This window comes from Elephas maximus, chromosome 12, assembly GCF_024166365.1.
Source record: "Elephas maximus indicus isolate mEleMax1 chromosome 12, mEleMax1 primary haplotype, whole genome shotgun sequence".
In the NCBI taxonomy this organism is placed as follows: Eukaryota; Metazoa; Chordata; class Mammalia; order Proboscidea; family Elephantidae; genus Elephas; species Elephas maximus.
This window is the reverse complement of record NC_064830.1, coordinates 110,024,440-110,046,314: the sequence shown is the minus strand read 5'-3', so window position 1 is coordinate 110,046,314 and position 21,875 is coordinate 110,024,440. Positions and strand designations below refer to the sequence as shown.

General features: G+C 59.1%; 1 protein-coding gene across 4 annotated transcripts; it reads right to left on the bottom strand.

Moving 5' to 3' along the window:
* Positions 1-3,857: 3,857 nt before the first annotated feature.
* MLXIPL (MLX interacting protein like) lies at positions 3,858-21,697 on the bottom strand. Of its 4 annotated transcripts, none has more exons than XM_049904352.1 (17): positions 21,377-21,697; positions 17,798-17,904; positions 13,596-13,678; positions 13,382-13,471; positions 13,067-13,111; positions 12,396-12,597; positions 12,184-12,264; positions 9,122-9,282; positions 7,055-7,703; positions 6,753-6,820; positions 6,531-6,678; positions 6,263-6,378; positions 6,054-6,173; positions 5,752-5,879; positions 5,496-5,619; positions 4,812-4,945; positions 3,858-4,570 (listed from the first exon to the last, which is right to left on the bottom strand). In XM_049904352.1, exons 1-17 carry the CDS (start codon positions 21,673-21,675, stop codon positions 4,501-4,503), a joined length of 2,625 nt encoding a protein of 874 aa, XP_049760309.1. In that variant the 5' UTR covers positions 21,676-21,697; the 3' UTR covers positions 3,858-4,500. The 4 variants fall into 4 exon arrangements, with proteins under 4 accessions (XP_049760309.1, XP_049760307.1, XP_049760308.1 ...); XM_049904350.1 differs by having other exon boundaries at positions 4,816-4,945; XM_049904351.1 differs by having other exon boundaries at positions 4,816-4,945; positions 6,531-6,675.
* Positions 21,698-21,875: the final 178 nt, after the last annotated feature.

The window sequence follows — 21,875 nt, the reverse complement described above, 5'->3', positions numbered from 1 at the left end:
GCTGAATTAGAAACTCTGGGGTGGGCCCCGCCACTCTCCACTAAAAAAAAAAAAAAAATTCCAACTTAAGCGACCCTATGTGTGTCAGAGTAGAACTGCACTCCATAGGGTGTTCAAGCAGATCGCTAGGCCTTTCTTCCAAGGCTCCTCTGGGTGGGCCTGAAGCGCTGACCTTGTGGTTAGCAGTTTGCGCCGCCTGGTGGGGCCCAGCAATCTGCATTTCGACAAGCGTAGGCGACTCAACGCAGGCTGGAGTTTGGGAATCACTGATTTAAACTAATCTGAGCCCCTGATGTATGTTATTTGCTGCTCAGCGCCTCTAACAATGGTTCTCACCCTTGGTTGCACATTGAAATCTCCTTTAAAAATGCTCATGTCTACACTCTGCACCCAGAGATCTTGATTTGACTGGTCAAGACTGGACCTGGTCATCAGGATTTTTCAAAGCTCCCCCAAACTGAACAATATGTGTAGAAATTGTTAAATGGGAGTGCTATGTTTCAATGTGTGTATTTTCACACACATATACCTCCCCCAAGTTACTCACAGAGACCTCTAAGTGTGAGAAGCAGCTGTAAGGGACCCAAGAATAGGTTGTTGTTAGGTGTCATCGATTCGGTTCCGACTCATAGTGACCCCGTGCACAACAGAACAAAACACTGCCCGGACCTGCACCAGCCTCACAACCATTATGCTCGAGCCCATTGTTGCAGCCACTGCGTCAATCCATCTCATTGAGGGTCTTCCTCTTTTTCTCTGACCCTCTCTTACCAAGTGTGATGTCCTTCTCCAGGGACTGGTCCCTCCTGACATGTCCAAATATGTGAGACATAGTCTCACCATCCTTGCTTCTAAGGAACACTCTGGCTGTACTTCTTCCAAGAGGAATATACAAGAGGGGACGTTCTGTGGGAGCACATGGCGGGGCGGCCGCAGACCTGGATGTTTAGGAGGTCAGACGGCCAGGCCTCAGGAGAGATGCCACGGAGCAGTGAGGTGTGGGAAGGACTGACAATCGTTCCCAGCTTGCACAAGTATCTGATGGTGGGGCCCTACCTGGGGATGGAGACACCGAGAGAACCAGGCTTCTTCCTCAGAAGAAAGGGCTGGCGATCTACTTCTGAAAGGTCACGTCCGTGAAAACCCTGTGGAGCCCAGTTCTTCAACACATGGGGTCACCATGAGCTGGAATCCACTCGACAGCAACTTTTTTTTTTTTAATATAGTGATATGTGCCAGGCACTGTTGTGTTTTATATATACTCTCAAATTCCCACAACAGGCCTGTGACGTAGGTGTTGTGAGGGTTGAGTAAGCTCATACTCAAAGTGTTTAGAAGGTGCTTGGTAAGCACTGGATAACTGCAGTTATTGCTGTTGTTATTATTCTTATAGTCCATACGAACAAGGGAAACTGAAAGTCCACAGAGGAATTTGTCTGCTGTTTACCTCCTGCAACTGTCTCCAGAAGCTCTAAGAAGGCATAAGAAAATTCAGACTCTCCAGGCTAATCTCTTCAGTGTCAGCTCCCTGAAGAGAAGGATACAGCAGCAAACAGAATCCCCGGAGCCAAGACTACTGCCTGGCACATAGTAGGCCCTCAGTAAACATTTGTTCAATGAATAAATGCATGGAAGAATGAATGAAGATTGGGGCCTCTGAGGAATTCTACCCCAACTTCCCATCTGAAGTATTGATTCATTCTAAGACAACCCAGCCAAGTGGTCATCCATCCTCTGCTTCCATACCTGGCATCATAGGGAGATCACTACCCCCTGAGGTAGCACATGGTTCCAATGGCCAGCCCCATCACTTCCACTTCTTGGTCCCAGCTCTACCTTCTTATAACTTTGAAGGTGGCAAGCCTCTCTGGACCTTCTCCTGGCCATGGAGGAAGGGCTCTTAGGAGGGGTGCCTAGAAGCCTGGCTGTGGGAGTGATAGACCCATGTTGGCACCTCAAGTGGCACTGGCTGGCATCACTTCTGTCTCCAGCCCTGGCTCACCAGGCTGCCCAGCCATTCTACCAATGGGAGGGCAGCAGGACAGTGGCCCAGCCCCCACCTAGTGCCCAGTGACAGCCAGAGTAGGTAGTTCCTTGCCCCTGGCCCACCTTCTCCTCTGCCCCCAGCCAGCTTCCTAAGCCCAAATCCCAACCTTACCTCCCCTCCTCAAACCTCCCCATTGGTTCTAGGGACCAGTCCACATTTCTTGGGGTGGTCTTTGAGGCCCATTCCCATCTGGCCCCTACTTCCCTCTCCAACCTTATTTCTCCCCACTTCCCACAGCACAGTCAACTCCCCTAGGCCAGCCTTGCGTGGTCCTGCACCCAGGCCTTTGTCCCTGGCCTGCTTTACAGCTTCCTCCTACTTCATTCTGTAAGTCCTGAGCCATTCTTCAAAGCCTCTGAGTGGGACATCAGTGCCTCTGAGAACCTCCCTTAAGAAGCCACTCTCTGTACCATTCAACCGTTCAACAACTATTTATTAAGCTTGTTGTGTGCCAGGCAGTCTGCTACAAAACGAGGATGCTGTGCATAGAGGAGACATGTTTCCAGCCCTCACAGACCTCAGACCCCATTTTGTGGGGCTTCCGCTCCCTTGCTGGGCTGGTGGGAGCCAAGGTGGGCTTGCTTCACAGAAGAAGGAACAGAGGATGCGGCGTGCAGACGGCAGGCTGGCTGAGGGGGCCTTCTTCCTCCCCCAACCCTGTGAGCGCTATGCTCTTTTTTTCAATTTGATTTTTTTGAATAATATCACATAGTTCAAAATTCTCCCTAGCTACCCAGGTCTCCTTCCTGGAGGCAACAACTGTTACTAGCTTCTCACTGATAGGCATTTAGGTTGGTTTCAATCCTTCGCTATTAGAGAAAATGCTGGAATAGATAACCTTGTTCCCAGATGTAACAGCACATGTCTGGGTGCATCTGTAGATGTACCAGCACCAGCTGCCTCCAGGTCAATTCCAACTCTCGGTGACCCCCGTGTGTCAGAGTAGATCTGCGCCCCACAGTGTCTTCAGTGGCTGACCGTTCAGAAGTAGATCAGCAGGCCTTTCTTCTGAGGTGCCTCTGGGTGGACTCAAACCTCCAACCTTTCAGTTAGCAGCCAAGAGCATTAACCATTTGCCTATGTCCCCAGGAAGGGGGGCAATAAGCTGGCTGTCCATTTCTGCCCTGGCTAGTTCTGTCTGAGCAGATAGCCCTGACTACTAGGCTTTGCAGCTCAAAAGGAGGGACAGGCAGTGGGGTGGGGATGTTTGAGAACAAGCAGCTGGGTTCAGGGGCTCCATCCTGACTCTCCCAGCCTTGGCGATTCCAGATCAAAGAAGCCTTGCTGAGCCTGCAGAGGCGGCACGTGCAGACCTAACCCCAGCTGTCTGAGAGGAGGCAGCCTGTCCTCTTTCCTCTACCCACAGCTGTCTCCACTGCAGTTAATGGCAGCTCCTTCCTTCCAGTTGCTCAGGCCAGAAACCTGAGTCATTTCAATGTCTCTCTTCAATTGCAAATCCTCTTGGTTCAACCTGCAGAAAGTGTCCAGAATCCCACCCCTTCCTGTCTCTGTTCTCGCCCTGGTCCCAGCACCATCACCTCTCCCTGGATGACTACAGCAGCCTCCTCTCTGGTCTCCTGTTTCTGCCCTCGCCTGCCACAGCCTCTCTCAAAGCAGCATGCAGAGGGATCTCGTTAAGAAGCTACATCTGGGGTTGTCGCACCTCTACTCAAAACCCTCCAGTGGCTTCCAGCTTAGAGGAAAAGCTAAGCCCTTTCATGGCCTGCAAGGCCACCTCCACTGCCGAGCTGCTTGCTCTTCATTCTGGAGAGAGACACGCCGATAATCACAGCGACACACTGGCTGGCAGTTCTTGTTTTTATTGGTCAAGAGCTCTTTACAAAACCCACACACACATCCACACACACACACAAGAAGCCTGTCCTGCTCTGGCCACTCCCTGTCCTGGTCTTTCCAGGATCAGCCAGGGGAAGCCATCCTGCAGCCCCACTGGGATTTCTGCTTCTCTGCTCAGGAGCAGAGGCCGATACCCCTGCTGTGGGGGAGCAGGTAGGAGTAACAGAGAAGCAGTGTCATCCTCTCCCCTCCAAGCTCCCTGAGCTGCCAGCCTAGGCCCCAAGGGTCCCAGCTAGAAAGGCCTGGGGATCACCTTCTGGTTGAATCCCCCCCATCCCCATTCTGCAGCCTGGAAAATGGAGGCCGAGGAGGCAGTATGAATGGCCCAAGGTCACAGTGTCAGTGGTGGAACAGGGAGCAGACTCAACCCTCCCCTGCATAGTGCTTCCAAGATGTGGGATGAGCCTGCATGGTGGGCCCTGCTCAACCTCAGGGAGAGGACAGCCAGGGCTTGGGCAGGAGGGGAGTGCCCAGAAGTTGTCCCTGGAGCCCATGCCCAGGGATGGCCGCCTCAGGGCAGCTGAGTGAGCAAAGGGCTTGGCAAGCACTATAAAGTTTTGCCAAGGGTGCCCTCTGTGACTGCCCGTGTGGCCTGCTCAGGTATGCGGTCTGGGTCTGTAAGGATACAGGTAGACGTGCTCAGCTGGCGTAGGGAGTTCAGGACAGCTGGTGAGAGAGAGACAGAGGGAGATTAATTCACCTTCTGGGGTCAGGGCCCCATTCCTGGATACTGAAGACAAAGGGATGGGGGAGCACAGCCCCTCCCAGGACCTCATCTGACACCATCCCGCTGGCCAGAAGACCACCCAGATGGCATGGTGAGGTGGCCAAAATGCTAGGCTGTGTTGGGGGGAGGCTGGAGCTGGGGTCTGAGCAGGGTGCTTCCAGGGGGCAGGCAGTTGCTTACGTACTTGGCCGGAGCGCGGGCAAGGAGCAGTACTGGTCCAGCCAGGCCAGCGAGGTCTGGCGGAGGCTCTGCAGGCTTGCCGTGGACACCATCCCGTTGAAGGACTCGAACAGAGGCCGGATGAGGATGCTGAACTGGGCTCAGGTCAAGGAGCAGGCCCGCTGTCCAGCCAGCAGCCTCACCCACCTCACATGTCACCCTGAAACCTGTCCCAACCTGGGGGAGTGGCTGGCCACTATCTAACCTCAAATTCCAAGGGCTCCTGCTGCAGCACCCCACTCCTTCCAAGGCCTGCTTGGCTCTCTGGTCCTCAACCCCCTCCCTCTGGCTCCGCCTTTTGTGCTGGACGGTACCCCATCCTTGGGCTCCAGCCCTGGCTCAGTCAAGAGTTTGACTCCTGAGCCAGGGTGAGGGAGTGAGAGTCCCTGTCTTCTCAAGGCCTGGCCCTACTCAGAGTTAAGGTTCTCCAGACTCCCCTATGGGGCTTCCTGAGGGCAGGGCTACAGCTCCCTCAGTTTCCTTCTCTGCTCCTAGCTCATTAGTGGGCAAGCCTGCTGGCCAAGATGCCGAGGGCCTGGGAGGGGACAGAATCGCAATCTCTTCACCTGGGGAGCAACCCCAGACCCCTGCCTGACCTCTGGTGCTGCCCCCATAGCTGCCCAGCCTGAGTCCGAGCGAGGATACCACCCAGAACTTCCAGTTGTGCAGCGTTCGGGTCCGGACATAGTCATCAAACATGCTGCGCATCTGGTCAAAGCGTTGGTGTGTGATGGGCACCCCGGTGGCAGGCAACTGCTGCTGGCAGAGGCTGGGGGCATGGCTGGGTCAGGGGCCGGCGCCGGCAGCATGCCCTCTGGCCCGGCGCCCACCCCTCGCCTACTTAATGGCGGCGCTGAGCTGAGCAGCACGCCCCCTTGTCCGGCGCCCACCCCTCGCCTACTTAATGGCGGCGTTGAGCTCCTCGATCTGGTCACGCAGCCGCTGCGCCTCCTCCTGCATCGCCGCCCGCTCCTGCTGCAACATGGCGATGTACTCGGCCGTCTTCTGCAGCGTGGTTGCTTTACTCACCTGCGGGAGCCACCCCGAGGCTCAGGTGCTGAGGCTGCCCTACCCTGGGACCCACGGGGGCTCTGGGGTGGAAGGAGGTCGCAGAGCTTGGGGTGTCCTGGGGTTTGGTCTTGGGTAGGGCCCCAGGAAGGGGCCCTGGGGTTCTGGAGGTGCCAGCCTGGGCTGGGGGCTCACCTTGAGGCTGGGCTGGGCACTGAGTGTGCTCACCAGCCCATGCAGGGTGTCGAACCCCAGCTTGATGTTGAAGCGTCGCTTCTGCTCTGCAGAGATGTGGGTGATGCGCCGGTTCTCGGTCTTGGGGGAGATAGTGGGGTGAGCCTAGGAAACTCCTGGGAGGCCTGGGGGTAGCAACGGGATCTTGAGGGTAGGGGGATGGCACCTGCCTTGTTGTTGTCTGGGCGCCCCCGGCTTAGGATGGGTTGAGGGGGTGAGACGCAGAGGTTCAGAGCCCCCGGGCCTAGTATGGAGTTGAGCTCCCCAGAGAGCCGCCGCTCACCACCTGTGCCAGGGACAGACAGACCGACAGACCAACTCAGAGGAGAGGGTGCCATTGCCTTGTCCTTCTCATCCTGACCCCAGACACAGCCCCCTCTCCTTCCTTTCCCTCCCTCCACCCCCCACAGTCCCCCAAGCCCTGCAACCCCTCTTTACCGCTGGGCGCTGGGGGTGAGAGCCGCTCCACTTTGGGAACAATCAGGGGCCTGGGAGAGGCCAGTGTGGTGGGGCCTGGAGGAGGCCGGGGCGGTGTGGGGGCCGGGGTCAGGGGAAGGAAGGTGCAGGGGAGTTCAGGGACCATCTGCTGGGGTAGAGAAGGGCAGAGAGTCGGGGTGAAGCCCCTGGGCTCACCCAACTTCCCAGTGCCCACCATCTTACCGGCGACCCTGGAGGCCGGAGGAGAGCACTGGACACAAGGGGCGGTTCCAGAGCTTGCTCAGGCTTGGCTGTGGACAGGCAGACGTATGAGGGTCCTGGGGCTAGTGCCAGCCCACCGCCCCCAAGACTCAGCCCTCTCCTCCAGTAGCCCACACTCCCCTGGGCTATGTGGCCTATGCCCCTAACTCCTCGCCAACCTACCCCCTGAGCCTGCCCCTTAACCTTCCCCCTCTGCTCCCAGAGGCTCCCCACTTTCAAGTGTGGCCCCACCTCCCCATTTGGCCCTGTCGCTTCAATCTCACCTGCTGTGAGCAGTTGTGTGAGGCAGGGGTTGGTGCCTCCAGCACTGGCAGTGGGGCTGGCGGTGGCAGGGTCCAAGGTGGTGGGGGTGGGCTTCCGCCCTCTAGGGCATGGGGTGGGGGGCTTGCCTCTGGGCCGCATGCCCCGAGGCACTGCAAAATGAGGCCCAAATGTGGGCTCCGGATACCCTGAGGGCAAAAGGTCTACAGGGAAGGGGGCTGGGGCAGGGCCTGACCCAGGCTGTGGGCTGGGTGGGAAGGCTGTGGGAGCAGGCAGGGGGGACGCTCCTGTGGCAGGAGGGGCAGCAGGGAATGGGAACCTGGGAGAGAAGAGGGGCTCTTCCTGTAGCAAAGCATGGGGTGGGGCCATGGGAGGGAAAGCAGGTGAGGGGCAGGGCTCCAGGCCTGGCACCTTGGCTGAGGTAGGGTAGTGGAGGAGGGGTGGGGGTGTGGGAGGGGGTGGGAGTTTGGACTTGGGGTCTTCAGGAAGGAGGAAATCAGAGTTCAAGTAGGCACTGGAGTCCAAGGGACCAGGGCAGCTGTTCCGAGCCTGGTTTGGGGAGACACATGGATACTCAGAGAGCAGAGAGGAAAGCTGGCCCTTGCAGGCACCCAGGCAGCCTCCTGCCCTGGCTGAGCTCTGGGCTGGGCACTGGGGAGAGATAGAAGAAACGATCCCTTTCCAACACACAGGCACCAAGAGTGGAACACGTTTACAGACACAGCAGTCATGAGAAGAGCATCAACCTTCCTGCTCATTCATTCATCCACCATGTCGTTTATCAACCACCCACTAACTCATCTGTCCAACCATTCATCCTCCAACCACTCACCTACCCATTTATCCTCTCACCTCCGAGCTAGCTCATCGACCTATCACTACGCCAGCATGCCAGTTTATCCAACCATTCCTTCCGTTATCCACCAACCTACCCATGGTGTTCTTGTTGGGTGCCATCAAGTCGATTTCAACTCATAGCAACCCCATGTGACAGGGTAGAACTACCCCATAGGGCTTTCTAGGCTGTAACCTTCATGGAAGCACATCGCCAGGTCTTTTTCCCACGGAGCTGCTGGGGGGGTTTCAACCACCAACCTTTTGGTAAGCAGCTGAGTGCTTAACTGTCGTGCCACCAGGGCTCCTTACCCATCATAATCCATCTATCCACCATCCATATATTCACCAGCCATTTCTCTACCTACTAGCCCATTCATGGATCTACCAAACTATTTATCCAACCACTAGCCCACCCATCCAACCTACCACCCGCTGGCCCATATATTCACCAACCATGGATCCACCCATCTCCATCTACAACCCACCTTTCCATGTACAAACACACCTATTCACCTGTCCACTCACTTGTTTCCTCATTGGTCAACCATTTACCAAGTGCCTGCTATGTGCCAGACTGTGCTAGGTGCAGGGGGTGCAATGGTGAGCAACCACAGCCCTTCCAGCAAGAAATTCACAGGCTTGGGGAGGTAAGAGACACCTCAACCACCAACTAGATATTGCCTGAAAGCCTACTGAGGGAGGGAAATGAAACCTGACCCAGGAGCAGTGAGGCACCATCTGAATTAGGCTGGAAGTTCTTGAGCCAAAATCGTAGATGCGTTCTTTCCTAAACATTTTGGCTCATTTACTTCTCGTCTCCGAGCTTTCGTTCGTGATGTCCCTCCCATCTGGCTTGCCCTCTGCTGGTCTCTTGCTCTGTCCAAACCCAACCATTTGCCAAGGCAGAGGTCCCCCTCCTCCAGGAAGTCTTCCACAAGCATCCCAGCCCTCAGCAGGATGCTGCTTGTGCTCCCCTGACCTCATCCTCCCTCCCACATCCCTTGAGTCCAGCTGTGCCCCACGGGGCAGAGATGGGCTCCTCTGTCCCCTCCAGTCTCCCTGTGTCAAGCCAGCTCCAGGCTGGGCACTCAGGAAGTGATAACAGAACATGAAACTGAACACAAAGCGCATGGGGCCAGGAGCCAGTGCTCAGGTGAGGTGGGAGGTGCTGGGGGGGCCAGGAGCCAGTGCTCAGGTGAGGTGGGAGGGGCTGGGGTAGGGAGTGAGCTCACCTGCAGGCGGTGGCCTGAAAGGTGGGCCATGCCCAACAGGGGGTTGGGGGGCACCTCCGGGCTCAGGATCCCACTGAAGAGGGGGTCAGTCATGGGGCTGAAGCTGGGGGGCTCCGGGAAGTTTGAGGGCGTCTGTGGCGGGCGGCAGTTGGTGAAGAAATCTGTAATTCAGACACACAGGGTGGCAGCAGTTAGGGCTCAGGCGGGATGGCAACCAGGGGGAGGGAGGAGAGCCTGGCACCCTCTCCCCAGACGGGGCAGGCGGTGGGGTGGGGACTTGCAGACAGGGTGGGGGGGCAGCTTCCACAGGAGATTGTGAAACGGGAGAGTTTCTGTCTCAGTCAGGGGAAGCAGCAGCAAAGGCTGGGTGGGAGGCAGAGGGAATGTGGGCTGTGCACAGGGACCCCAGGAAGCAGCCCTCCCTTGGCTCCCATACTTTACTCCTGAAGCCCCCTCCTCATTCCCAGGCCTGTCTGGTCCCCTTGCCTGCTCTCCACAGCAGCTCTGTGGGGGTATAGAAAGGGAGAATGGGGGACAGCAGAGACTGCCAGGCAGGGAATGGGGTGGGTCCAAGGGGAGAAGGCCTGGGATGGGGAAGGCCCTGGTGTTGACAGGAGTTCAAGGGGTGTGTTAGAGGTCAGAGGGGTCAGGAGGTCAGTGGGTCTGGGACAAGGTGGGTTTGTTGGAAGGTCAATGGGTGGGGCTACAGGGTAGTGGGGCGAAGGGCCTAATGGGGTGATGGTCAGGGGTCAGAGGGTGGGCTCAGAGTGGAGGCAGGAATGAGAGGTAGCTGAAAACCCTAGACGCACTGGTGGGGAGGCGGGCAGCCAGATTGTTTGGGGTGCGGGTTGTGTAAGACCTAGGCTATTCTGGTTTTGGGAAGCAGCTGCCTGCGGCCCTAACCACATCCCGGGCCTGGGTGCCGCCTGTCCACCCGCTCCCTTCCGGGCACCTTTCTCTGACCTTGACCAGCCTTCAGCCCTCACCAGCTCCCAAGGCTGGGCTGGTCTGGCCAGATCCGACCCCACCTAGGCAGCTCCCAGAGGCCCCGGCTGGGTTCCAGCCCTGTATTCTTCCCCCCACACACTGGCCAAGAGAGCTGGTCAGGCCTCTCTCCCCAGAGCCACCTCTAAGGATACCCAGAAATGGGTTAGATAGGGCCACCCCAAACCTAGAACCTAGTGGGGTCAAACATGTGTGTGTCTCATGTGACTCTGTCAGAAGACACGAGGCCTGCGTGTCACCATGTGGTCTGCGTGAAGCACCTGTCTGTCTCCTCGTGTGTCTGTCCCCATATCCACAGCTCTACCTGAGCCCTGTGAAGCTGTCCTGATGTGAAGGGCTTGGTGTGTGCATGTCTGGTCTGAGCCCATGTCTGTCGTGACTGAGTGTGTGTGTGTGTGTGTGTGTGTGTGTGTGTGAGCACATAGGTGCATGTATTTCCTGGGCCACGTGCTCTTGCTTTAACAGAGGGCCTGGGTGAGTGGTCACTAGTCTTCCACCTCCAGGGACCGTGGGCCTCATCCCCAGACCCCTGAGGCCTGGGCCCTAGAACCAATGCCATGCTTGGGCCTGGCCTGGCTGAAGGCCAGAGACGCACTCCCTGCCCACTGCTGCTGCCCGCTGCTGCTGCCCACTGCCCCAGGGCCCGGGCAGGTCATGGACTAGCAAGCTATCTCATCCCCTTTCTATACGCTGCCTGTGCTTGTCCCCCTGCCCAGCCACGGAGAGAAGTTGCTACCTAGCCCCAGCCACCCGCTGATCCCTGAGCCCTAGGCCCCTGCTCCCCCCACTGACATGCCATCCCCTCCCCCAGTCCCTCCTGAGCTCCCTCACTGAGCCCTCCTAGCTCCCTTGCCCCACAGTTCTGGTTCCTTCTCGTGGGAGGAGCTATCCCGTCAATCAAGGCGCGGCCCTAGTCTTGGGGTGCTCCCTGCCCTCCCAGCATGCTTAGCTTTTGAGACCACAGCCTCAAGTCCTCTTACCATAGCTTGCCCATACGTGCCCCACCCCAGCAGCCACCCTGGGTTGAGAGACATTGCTTCCCACCCCCAGCAGTGTCCTGGTTTTGCCCAGAGCCTGGGGTGGGGCCTACTGGGCTCCTACCTGTGGCAGGGGTCCGTGTGCCCAGACAGGGGGCCACCCTACCAGGCTGGTCTGCTCCCAGGGCACTGCCATGGACACTTCTGCCCCTGTAGCCCCTACCCCCCACCCCAGGGCTGGAGGTGGTTCCTCCTTCTCTAGTCCCCACCCCATAGGCCACCACCTCTTGACTGACAGGCACAGGACCCTGTGGAAAGGAGGGGACACTGACATTATGCCCTTTATCCCAGGGAGCTTCTTTCTGCCCCCCCCCCAAGGCCTTGGGTCAGACCGACTGAGCCCTCATGTCCACCTAGCCCCCAACAGCTCCAGCGGCACCAGGTGTAGGAATGTGAGGACAGTCTCCAAGAGTGACAGCAAAGTGGGAAAGAGCCTGCTGGGAAAACAACACAGACACTTGTGCCAATACAGAGACAAGTATCTCTGGAGGGACACAGACCAAACCTGCAGTCTTTGAGGGGAACTAGTATCCGGGGTCAGGAGAGGGAGGCAGGGAAACCCTTTACTTAAAAAAATGCATTACAAGATGTGAAGCCCGGGATTTGCTTAAACATAACAAGGGAGGAAAGGAGTGCTGAGGTCTCCACTAACTGGTGGACCGCTGATAAGTGCTAAAGCTGCTTACATGGGGCTCATCAAACTACTCTGTTTCTCTACTTGTGTGCATGTTGGAAATTTTCTTTAATAAGCAGTTTAAAAATGCATTACATAAATAATAAACCCAAACAAATCAAAGCCCCTCTCTTCCCTGAGGGTCCCTGCATCCATGGCTTTCCTGGAAGCCCCTGAAGCTCAGCAGAAGTTGCCTGCAGCCTCAAAGGCCCTGGTTCCCTAGCCAGGTACCCTGCCTGGGCCTGCCCTCGTCCAAGGCCACACCAGCTGCGTCCCAAAGCCAGACAGAGGGAGATCTTGAAAATTACCCATACATCCTCCCACCTCCCAGGAGGGGCCTGCCACACCTGAGATCTCCATGAAATCATCCAGGCTGGGCTGCAGAGGTGCCAGGTCTGGCTGGATCATGTCAGCATTGCCCACGTAGGCTGGAGGGACAGAAGTGGCATGGACTGGGGGTCACTGAGCCTCCCCACTCCCGGCTGTCCTCTCTCAGTGCCTGGATGCTCACAGGCCTGAGCCTCTCTTCCCAACCTGCTTCCTGAGTGCAGGCCCTCACCATCCTCGGGGGGTAGCTGCAGGGGTGCGGGGCTGGGCTGAGTCATGGTGAAGAGAGTGTCGGAGATGTCGGACAAGAAGCAGTCGAGGTCCAGGAGCTGCCGCCCGCCGGGCTCCTCCTCTGGGCCCCCCAGCAACACAGGCACCACACTGGAGAAGAGCTGTTCTCGCCATCGCTCCGGTGGCTGCCACCCCCCCTCCGCCTAGGGAGACAGAGCTGTCAGCACAGGAGGACCCCTCTGCTCCACACCTCCCTGCCCAGGAGGTGAAGCCATCAGCTGGCCAGAAGCTCCCTGTGCACAGCTCCGCTCACCTGTCTCTGGGGGATCCTTTTTGCTGCCTGAAAGGCCAGGACCACCTCCACTGGCCTCTCACAGCATTCCCCAGGGCGATGGACTGAGATGGCCCACTGGAGAGCTAAGGGTCCTCTTCCTGCCCCATACACCTTTTCCTGTCTGGGACCCTCCTGCTCCCCCATGCCTCCCCAACATCTGCTCAGTCAACCAGAAGGCTTGGGGTCTCCCCACTGCTGCAGCCTCCAAAGTTTCCCTTCACAAAAGGAATGGGGCTCAGCCAGAGGAACAGCAGTCACTCCCATTGCCTCACACCCCACCCGAACCCCTGGCCAGTGCCCGGCCTACCCAGCAGATCCTGCGGCCAGGGAACACCCACCTGCTTAGGGGCCAGGAGGTCACCTTCCCTGCTGGACTTACGGAGCTGCAGGACACAGAGTTGGACACTGGCTCCCTTGCCCCTTTCTACCCCATTCCCCCCAAGGCCTCCTCCACTCAGAAGCTCCCACCCAGATCTATGGGGTCCCCCATCTCCCCTCGGGAGCACCCTCGCAGGTTAAGAAGGCTGCGAGGAGGCCCTGTGGCCGCACGGTGGCGCTGTCGGCCGCGCCCACAGAGAAGGGCTCTCCTGGGAGCAGGCGGCGGGCGCAGCCACAGGGCGAGGGTCTGGGGTCTCCCCCGGGCCTCCGCTGACCCGCTTCTTGTAGTAGATGCGCCACTTGTGGTACTCGCGCATCACCACCTCGATGCGCCGCTTCCAGTAATTCCCCTCCAGGACGACGGCCTGGGGAAGGTGGGGCAAGGGCTCAGGGCACGGCTGGCACCGATCGGCGGCCCCACCCTCCCCAGTCCCTGTCTGGGCCGGGCAGGTGGGTGGGCAGGTGCGTGGGCACTCCCGAGGCCGCTACCTCCGGTTTCCGGTGCTCGTCAGCCTCAGGCCCCTGCAGGGGTGTCACGAAGCCACACACGGGGCTCTTCCTCCGCTCCACGTCTAAGGGAAGGGGGGCCTGGTCAGGGATCGCTCAGCTTCCTCATCCTCCATCCCAAGGGGACTGGGGTTCAAGTGATACACTACAAAATTCTGCCTGGCCTTCATTGCCCGGCCTAAGTGCCACCTCCTCCAGGAAGCCTTCCTTCCTACTTAGCCCTCCCACATCGCCCTCTTCTGTGCTGACTGCTAAATGAACCTCCCCCACCTCCTGTGCCTTAGGAGCCTAGGAGGTGCCTAGGTAGTGCTCGCTGAATGGGACTATGGGACTGCAGGCCACCGGGAGTGAAGGTCTAGGATCAGAATGACAGGCCCAGGGCCCTTGGTCCCCAGCCTCAGGCTCCTCTGCACCGCCCAACCCCCATCTAAGAAAACCACCCTTGTCCACTTCAGGCTACCTATCTGAGGGTGAAAACCTCCACTCCCCCCCCCCTTCCCCCCAGTCTCCAATCCTGACCCTCAGGCCCATAAACACATTCCAGGCTCTCCTTTTTCCCCTTCCCTTTGCTACCCTGACAAGCTAGCCTTCCACCACTTTCTTTCTCACCAAATTCTGGAAGAGTTATCAACACTTGCCACCACCACTTCCTCACCTCCCGGACTCATTGGTATCCCTCCAGCTCGGCATCTGCCCCCATGCCCCATTGACCCAGTCCTGAACTCAAGGCCCCATCCTGTGGCTTTCCCTGCCGCACCCTCTGAGACCTCAGCTGCAAAGCACCCAACAAGCTCCTTGTAACACCCACCTCCTCCCTATGCCCTGGGAACCTTCCCCCTCTCCTCCTGCCTTCCTGACCACTTTTCATGGATCCCTCTCATCCTGCCCCTTTCCAGCTCCAGGCTCATTGCTCAGCTGCCTGGGATCCCCCACTAGGATGTCCCAAAGCTCGTCACACTCGGGAAGTTTGGGGATGCCCCTCCCAGCCCGTGACTCCCCTGCACTGCTCTGATGCCAACAGTACCTCCCAGCCACCAAACTCCCCTCTGGCTCCCAGCATTTCAAGTTGTCCAGTCCCACAGGGCCAGTGACACTTCTATCACTGGCTCCTCCCCTCTGTCCTCCGGTTTGCTGTCATTTCTCACCTGGACCTCCCTGCTCCAGCCTGAAACCCTCCAGCCCACCTTCCTGCTGCAGACAGCTCAGTTCTTCCTAAGGCACAGTTCAGATTCGAAACCCCCACGGCTCCCCGTAGCCTTCAGGATAAAGTCCAGACACCTTAGCTTGGCTTTCAGGCCCCTCCACCTAGCCCCCGTCTGCCTCTCCTGCCCTGCTGCACCCTTCATGTGTCACCTTGAAGCCAGACCAAGCCTCTGCTGTTTCCCCGCAACAGCCCACCCTCTGGTTTCTTTCCAAGTGGAACACCCTTCCCTTCCCTCCTCTGCCTTGTCCCCATCTACCAACCCTTCAAGATAACACCTCCTCCAGGAAGCCCTTCCTCCTGCCCCCACAGCCCTGTCTGCTCCTCTTGTATCATCTAGTTCCTTGCAAGCTTGTCTCTGTCCCCACTGAGAAGGCAGCAGGAGTGTGACTGTTCACCCTGAATCCTGCATCTGGCCTGGAGCCTGGCTCACAGCGGGCCTTCCATAGAGGCACACTGAGTCCCACACAGAGCCACTTTTCCTGCCAGCCCCAACCAAGAGGAGGATCGTGGACCCTTCACGGCGTTCATGGAGGCCTGTCCTGCCTCAGTAAACTTCCTCTGGGACAAATGAGAACACAGAGGAAGAGGACCACTGGAACGTGAAATTTATTGGGACTTTCAGCATCTTCACAAAGCTCTGTCCTAAAAGACAGTTTCCAAAACAGATACCCATGGGATCAAGGGGGAGGTTTTGTCCTGGCCATTCAGACAGAAAACAAAAGGAGAGGCCCTTGGGTGTCTGTACTCTGGGCGGGGGGGGGGGGTGGTTAGAGCAAGAAGGGTCTTCAAGTGTATCTGCCCCTGGGGTCCCAGCTGAGGAAATGAGCCCCAAGAAATTCCCCGGTGAACCAGGGTTCAGTGGGCCCAGTTCGGCACTCCCTTCCCCTGCCCAGGGACCCTATTGTTTGGACAGGAGTGCAGTGACGGGCTTTCTATAACACTGATAAGTTCATCCATTCACTCAGACACGTAACCCTTTGCACCTACACTGGGACAGGGCCAGCAGGGATGAATCAGGGCCTTCGGCTTAGCTGAGGAGATAAGGAAAGCACACAGATAGCAAGAGATAAGGCAAGGTGGAAAGTCCTTGCCTGAAGAGGGGTGCAAAGTGCTTGGGGAGCTCCAAGGAGACCGAGATGATTTTGGGGTGTGGGCAGACGAGGGAAGGTCGAGATCTTGGAGGCCAGGAGCCCACAGAGAGGCGGCAGGGCCCTTCTAGGTTGTGCCTCAGGCAGCCCTCCAGGTTAGCCATGGCACTGGTGCAGCATGCCATAGCCTGCCCCTCACCGGAAGGCCACCTTTGAATCTCTGGTGCTCAGACCGGGAGGAGAGTCCTGGCCTTTGTTATATGCCTGCCATGTGCTGCTACTATTATCACAATAACAACAATAAACCCCAACAGCTCACCACAGGAAGCCCTTCTGTGTACCAGGCCTGGCCTGAGATATGATCTCATTAAAAACTCACAGCAAACCTCAGCAGTAGGACCCAGTATTTTTATGCCCGTTTTACAAATGAGCAAGCTGTGGCTCAGGGAGGCTGGGGACTTTCCCAAGGTCACACAGCTAGGGAGTGCTAGAGCAGGACTCAAACCCAGCTCTGTCTCAGAACAGGGGTCCTGCCAGCAACCTGTGCAATAGCTGGGGACCAGGCTCTGGGTGAGGACCCCGGCAGCACTACACCTCTGCTGTTGGGGATTTCTACTGCAGGGCAAAAGGTGTGCGTCCTGCCCAGCTTTGGGAAAGAAGGGCGAAGGCTGAGACCTTGGAGGGACACTGACTCCCCTGGACACTTGCTGGTTTAGCCAGGGCCCATCCTGTGAGTTCTCAGAAATGGCAGACTCAGAGAACCTCAGGGTGAAAACCTCGCCCATGGACCTGCTGGGAGGCCTGTGTTCTTAGGTGAGGGCTGGAAGGCAGCCAGCTGGCAGCAGCAGAAGCTGCCCCACACAGCCCCCGCTCTGCGCCCGTCATGCTCTGTGACCCTGAACAAGTCATTCACCTTCAGGGCCTCAGTTGCTCATCCATAAAATGGGGGTAATAATACCCAGGGTTGCCAGGAAGCCTTAAATAAGATTCTTATGAAAACTCTGGGCATGTAGATGAGCCCAGAAAAGCACTCCCTCTCTCCGCTTGGGTCGAATTCTGAGGGCCAGTACAGAGAACAGCGCGTGGGCTGTGTGTTCCCCGCTCAGCGCAGCCTTTGACCCTACAGCACGACCTGATCTGAACAAGGTCCCACAGGGGCCTCTGCTGCTCTGCCACCAGGGGGCAGCTCGTTTCCCCAAACAACTGCTACCTTGTCAAGGGCAGATCAGGTTCAACCATCATTTACTGGGCGCCAACTGTGTGCGAGGCCCTTTCATACCCATTATCCCGATGCCAACCTTGAAAGGTAGGCCTGTTGGCCTCATTTTATAGCAAACGGGTTCAGAGCAGTCAGACAACTTGTCCACAGCCAAACGGCCAGCAACGGGCAGAGGCAGGGTAGGAAATGAGCTCTGGGTGACTCCAAGTCCAGAGTCCTTTCCTCCACACCATGTGGCCTCTTGGGGCCCTGTCCTCCCAAATCTCAAGGGTGCGCACCTACTGGGTGCTCAGCAAGGGCTAGGTGAAAGGCTGGCAGAGGCCCGTGGAGGACCCTCAGTCCCCCATTGGTAAGAGGATGCGACAGGCCCACTTTGTCTACAGCCCCTTTCCACCTTGGCATGGGAGGCACCTGATCACACTAAAGCAATGAGGAAAGAGCCTTGAGCTGACTCCCGGCAGCTCATGTCAGCGCCAGGGGTGACCCACCTAGTTTGGCCAGCTTCACAGTGGGCAGCACCCTGTGGATACATTTCCTAAAACCCTCTAGAGGTCAGAGGCTGTTCAGGGGCCCTGGTGCTGGGGACCTATCTCCCCGAAAGGTCTGCAGCCAGGCCCCAGGGTTTTTCTGGACAGCCCCTCTGCCTGGCTGGGGAGGCCGTGTGCCCACTCACACTGGATATACCAGGCCCTCCAGATGGCATTGTTGAGGCGAATCTTCTCTTGGCAGAGCAGCTTGAGGCCTTTGAAGTTCTTCCACTTAGGAGAGACCAGCTTGCCACTGTTGAGGGAGAGGGCGGGTCAGGGTGCAGTGGAGAAAGGGGAAGACGAGGGTAGCTTCTGCAGCCCCACACTCTTTCCATCACTGGGGGGCGTTTTGAGGGATCCCCCAATCCTGCCCCTCACTCTAACCTGCCTGAAATTCCTATCCTGAGAGTTGGACCTTTGAAATACCCTCCCAGGTCCCCATGGGGGGACCTGTGTGCTCTCTGGAGACAACTGCTTGTTAATTTACTACCAGAAGCAGAGCCAGGGCTGAGTCTGTTTATCAGCTGGGTCCTTGGAAGGACAATGCCCAATAGCCTCATGGGCGTTGGTCTCCTGGGCTGGCTGGGGGAGTTCTCAGACCCACTTCTTACTTACGGAAACTGAGGGTCAGGAAGGGAAAGGGACATGCCCAGGATCACATGGCCGGAACTCAGGCCCTGTGGCTTTTTCTCTATCAGTCCCCCTGTCCCTTAGGCCCAGGAGACGCGGGGGGATGGATGATGTCTGCTTGGTGGAAAGGGGCTCTCTTCACCAGAAGGGGCTTTGGAGCAGCACTGCCTCCTGCCCTTCTGCTGCCTGCCCTGTCCAGAGTCCCAGGGGGCAATCTGTAGCTGAGCTGTGTGTGAGCCCCTTCCTGGGGGTATGCAGCAGATGAGGCATCAGGGCGCAGAGGAAGGCAGCTCACCCTAGATCTAGCCATCAGTCAGCTGGGTGGGAGGGAGGGGCTCTACTCTCAGCGTCCTGCCCTGTGGGACACAGGCCAAGTGTTTGCCTCCAGGAAGCTGACCCCTGATGGTCCCTCCCTCCTCACGGTCTACAAGCTGGGGTTGTGTCCAAGTCCCCTCTGGCCCACCTTCTCCAGCCCTTGCTCTAATGGGAAGCCTGAGGCCCCAAGGCTTGTCTTTGACAAGCCCGGCCTGCTCTCCCAAGGGAGGCGGGACATCCTGTGGTGGGGTGGGCAGTCTGACTCCTCAGCCCCTCTCCCTGCAGCCCCTTGGCTGCAGGGTCAGTCACTGGGCCCCCTCTCCTCTCTGGTCTCCAAGCTCCCATGTTTGCTTTGGGAAGGGGGGGGGACTGCCACCCAGGGGACAACAGGCCTCATTACCCAAATAGAGCATAGCACCCAACGCCCTAGCCCGCTGGCTGGCCCCCTCCCTCCAGGAGTTAGATAAACACCATCTGCCCAGCAGGGACATACAGAGGTGGTGGGGGGGGGGTACACTGACACCTCCTGGGCCAGCTTCTTTGGTGGCACCTGGGGGGACTCCTGGGTTTGTTGCCCCTGCCTGTGTCCCAGCAACCTCCTGGCTACTCAGTTCACCCAGTGTTAACCCCAGTCTGCCTGCCTTCCCTCTCCGCTTCCCTGTGGAGGCTATGGCACTCATGGGCACTCAAGGCCCAGGCAGGGCTTGGGGGAACACTGACAATATCCAAGCCCAGGAGAAAAGCCTGGGGCCAGGTTCAAGAGCTTCCAGTGACCAACAGGAAATCTGGGAATCTTGGGGATAGGCTGGGGAAAAATTTCAGAACTCCCTGTTCAGCTCCGCCCTCCCCCCTTGCAGGAATTCCCTCTAGAGCACCCCTGACAGGGGTCTGCGAGCTCCTCCAGTCCCAGAAGCCATCTTTCCATAGCCAGCCAGCCCTGACCATGAAAAAGTGCTTTCCTGGATCCTCCCTGGGGCTTCCACCCACAGACCCAAGGAACACAGCCCCCCCCCCCCAAGAGCTGCCTCCCCTGCTCACAGCTCCCTGATGGTGGAGAAGGCAAAGTGAGGCCCCTGCAGGCATCCTCTCTAGTCAGGCTGGCCAGTCAGTGCCTCCTCCTACATCCTGGACATTTCCCATCCAGTCAGTCTCCTGGACACTCTGGCTCCCCAGACCCTCTCCCCTCCAGAAGCCCCTATCCTTGGGAACGTTTGAGGGCTAACACACTGTCCCAGTCTGAGCCTGTTTCCCCTCTACTTTTTTTTTTTTAATGGGGAACCCAAAGGCTCCTCTGGCAGCGAGCCCCCCTACCCCTGGCTCAGCTCTCACTCCCCCAGGGCCCAGCAGAGAGATTTCATACTCTGGGTATTTGAGGAGAACAACCAGCCAGAGCTCTCCATCTCAGGGGTCCCTATTGGTTTACATCAGCCTCCAACCAGCCCCTCAGAGGAACGGTTCTCAGGATGTGCTCCGTTCCCTACCTTGCCACCTCCCTTTCGGTCACCCATGGTCTAATGGGGGTGGGGTGAGCCGCCAAATAGGGCTAGGTGTAGTGTCACACAGAGGAAGCCAAAATTAGGGATGCGTGGAAATGGGGAGCCCCTAGAGGTGCCCGCATTCGGTGTACTGGCGGAACAGGACCTGAAATGACCTGTCCGAGTCGTCCCGTGATCTTTGGGAGTTGGGGGGGGGGCAGGAATTTGAACTTTCCACATCGGTCCGGTGCCCTGGAAGATCAGGTTGCAACATGACCTGGGCCCGGGGCCAGAGCATGTGGGCCAAGGTTACATCGCCTCCAGCCAATGGGGTCTCGGCTTTGCTGTGGGGGCGGGGGGGGGGCGGTGAGCCACACTGCCCGCAACCTCCCCCAGCCCCGGCTCCCTCTCGGCGCGGCAGGTGCCGGTCCGCAGCCAGCGGTTGTCAGAAGAGGAGGCGCCGCGGAGGAAGAAAAATATATTTGCACAGAGAAAAGATCAAGGCCAGCCTATCCTCCTTTCTCCCCTACGGCTCCCGGTTGATAATTTATCCTTGTCCCTCCGCTCCGGGGAACTTTGCTCCAGGGCGCTGGGCCAGGGCCCGGGTTCGCGCCCTCCCCTGGGACGCTGGCGAGGTGCGGAGGCCGGGCGCGGCCCGTGCGCTCTGGGACGCGCGGAGCAGGGGTCCTGGGAGGCGCTGGGCGCTGGGCTTGGCGCCGCGACCCCGGTCGGCGAGCCGAGGCCCCCGGGACACAGCACCCTCTGCCGGCCCGAAGCGGGGCACCTCGGCGAGCTGCGCCCCTCTGGGCGGGTCAGGGCACCCTCCTCCCACCACCTTTGACCGAGCGGATCAATAAGAGATGTCCCGGCAGCTGGGGGCGGACGAGGGACCGGGTCAGTCTCAGGCGACGTTGGCGACGATCGGGACAGCGCCGGGCGGCGGGGAGTGGCGCGCGGGGCAGGAGCAGCGTGGGTTTGAGCCGGGGCTGCTGGGGACCGAGCCGAGGGTCGCGGGGAGGCTGGAGAGGCCCCGGAGCGGAGGGCGCGGCGGGGCGAGGACGGCCCAGGGCCCTGGGCGCCAAGGGGCAGCCCGGCGCTTCCCTGGGGGAGAGCGGCCCGAGGCGGAGGGCAGGGGCGCAGGGTGACGGCGGGGAGGAGTGGGCCCGGGGCGCCGAGGCCGTGGGGGCCGCCGGGCCGGCTGGGGAGGGGGCCGGCGTGGCCGGGTCTCCCAGCGCCCCCGGGTCCAGCGCTCCGGGCCGCGTGGGTGCCCGGGGCCCCAGCCGTCGGGCCGGGAGCCGCCCTCACCTGTAGGCCAGGCTCATGCACTCGAAGAGGCGGGTGAGCGTGGGGTCGATGCTGCGCGGCCCGAAGTCGGCGAGCCCCACGGGCCCCTCGCGGTCGCGCCGCCGGGCCAGCGAGTCGCTGTGCGGCGACGACACCATGAAGTGGCCGCTGTGGATGACCTGCGCGCGGAACAGCCCGCCCGCGCCGCGCCGGAGGCTCGGCTCCTCCGAGTCCGTGTCCGAGTCGGTGTCCGGGCTCGGGGCGGCCCGCGCGCCCTGCAAGCCCGCGGCCAGACCCGCCAGCGCCCCGGCCAAAGCCATGGCCACGGCCGCCCTGCCCGGTGCGCCCGGCCGCCGCGCCGCTCGCGTGGCCTGCGCGCCTTATTAGCATAGCCCCGCCCACCTGTCGCGACAGGCCAGCAGAGTGGGCGGGGCCCGGTCCCGGGGCGGGGCCTCCGGGGCTCGGGGCGGGGCGGGGGTCATCCGCTCGCCCAGGTGAGCGCGGAGCGGCAGGGGGCGCG

Excerpts from the sequence above, each read along its gene's own strand:
- MLXIPL (XM_049904350.1), bottom strand. The coding sequence starts at position 21,675 with ATGGCTTTGGCCGGGGCGCTGGCGGGTCTGGCCGCGGGCTTGCAGGGC. Across the intron at positions 17,905-21,376 it reads TGCATGAGCCTGGCCTACAG|TGGCAAGCTGGTCTCTCCTA; the intron begins GTGAGGGCGGCT and ends CTCCCTCAACAG. Across the intron at positions 5,620-5,751 it reads GAGCTCAACGCCGCCATTAA|CCTCTGCCAGCAGCAGTTGC; the intron begins GTAGGCGAGGGG and ends CCATGCCCCCAG.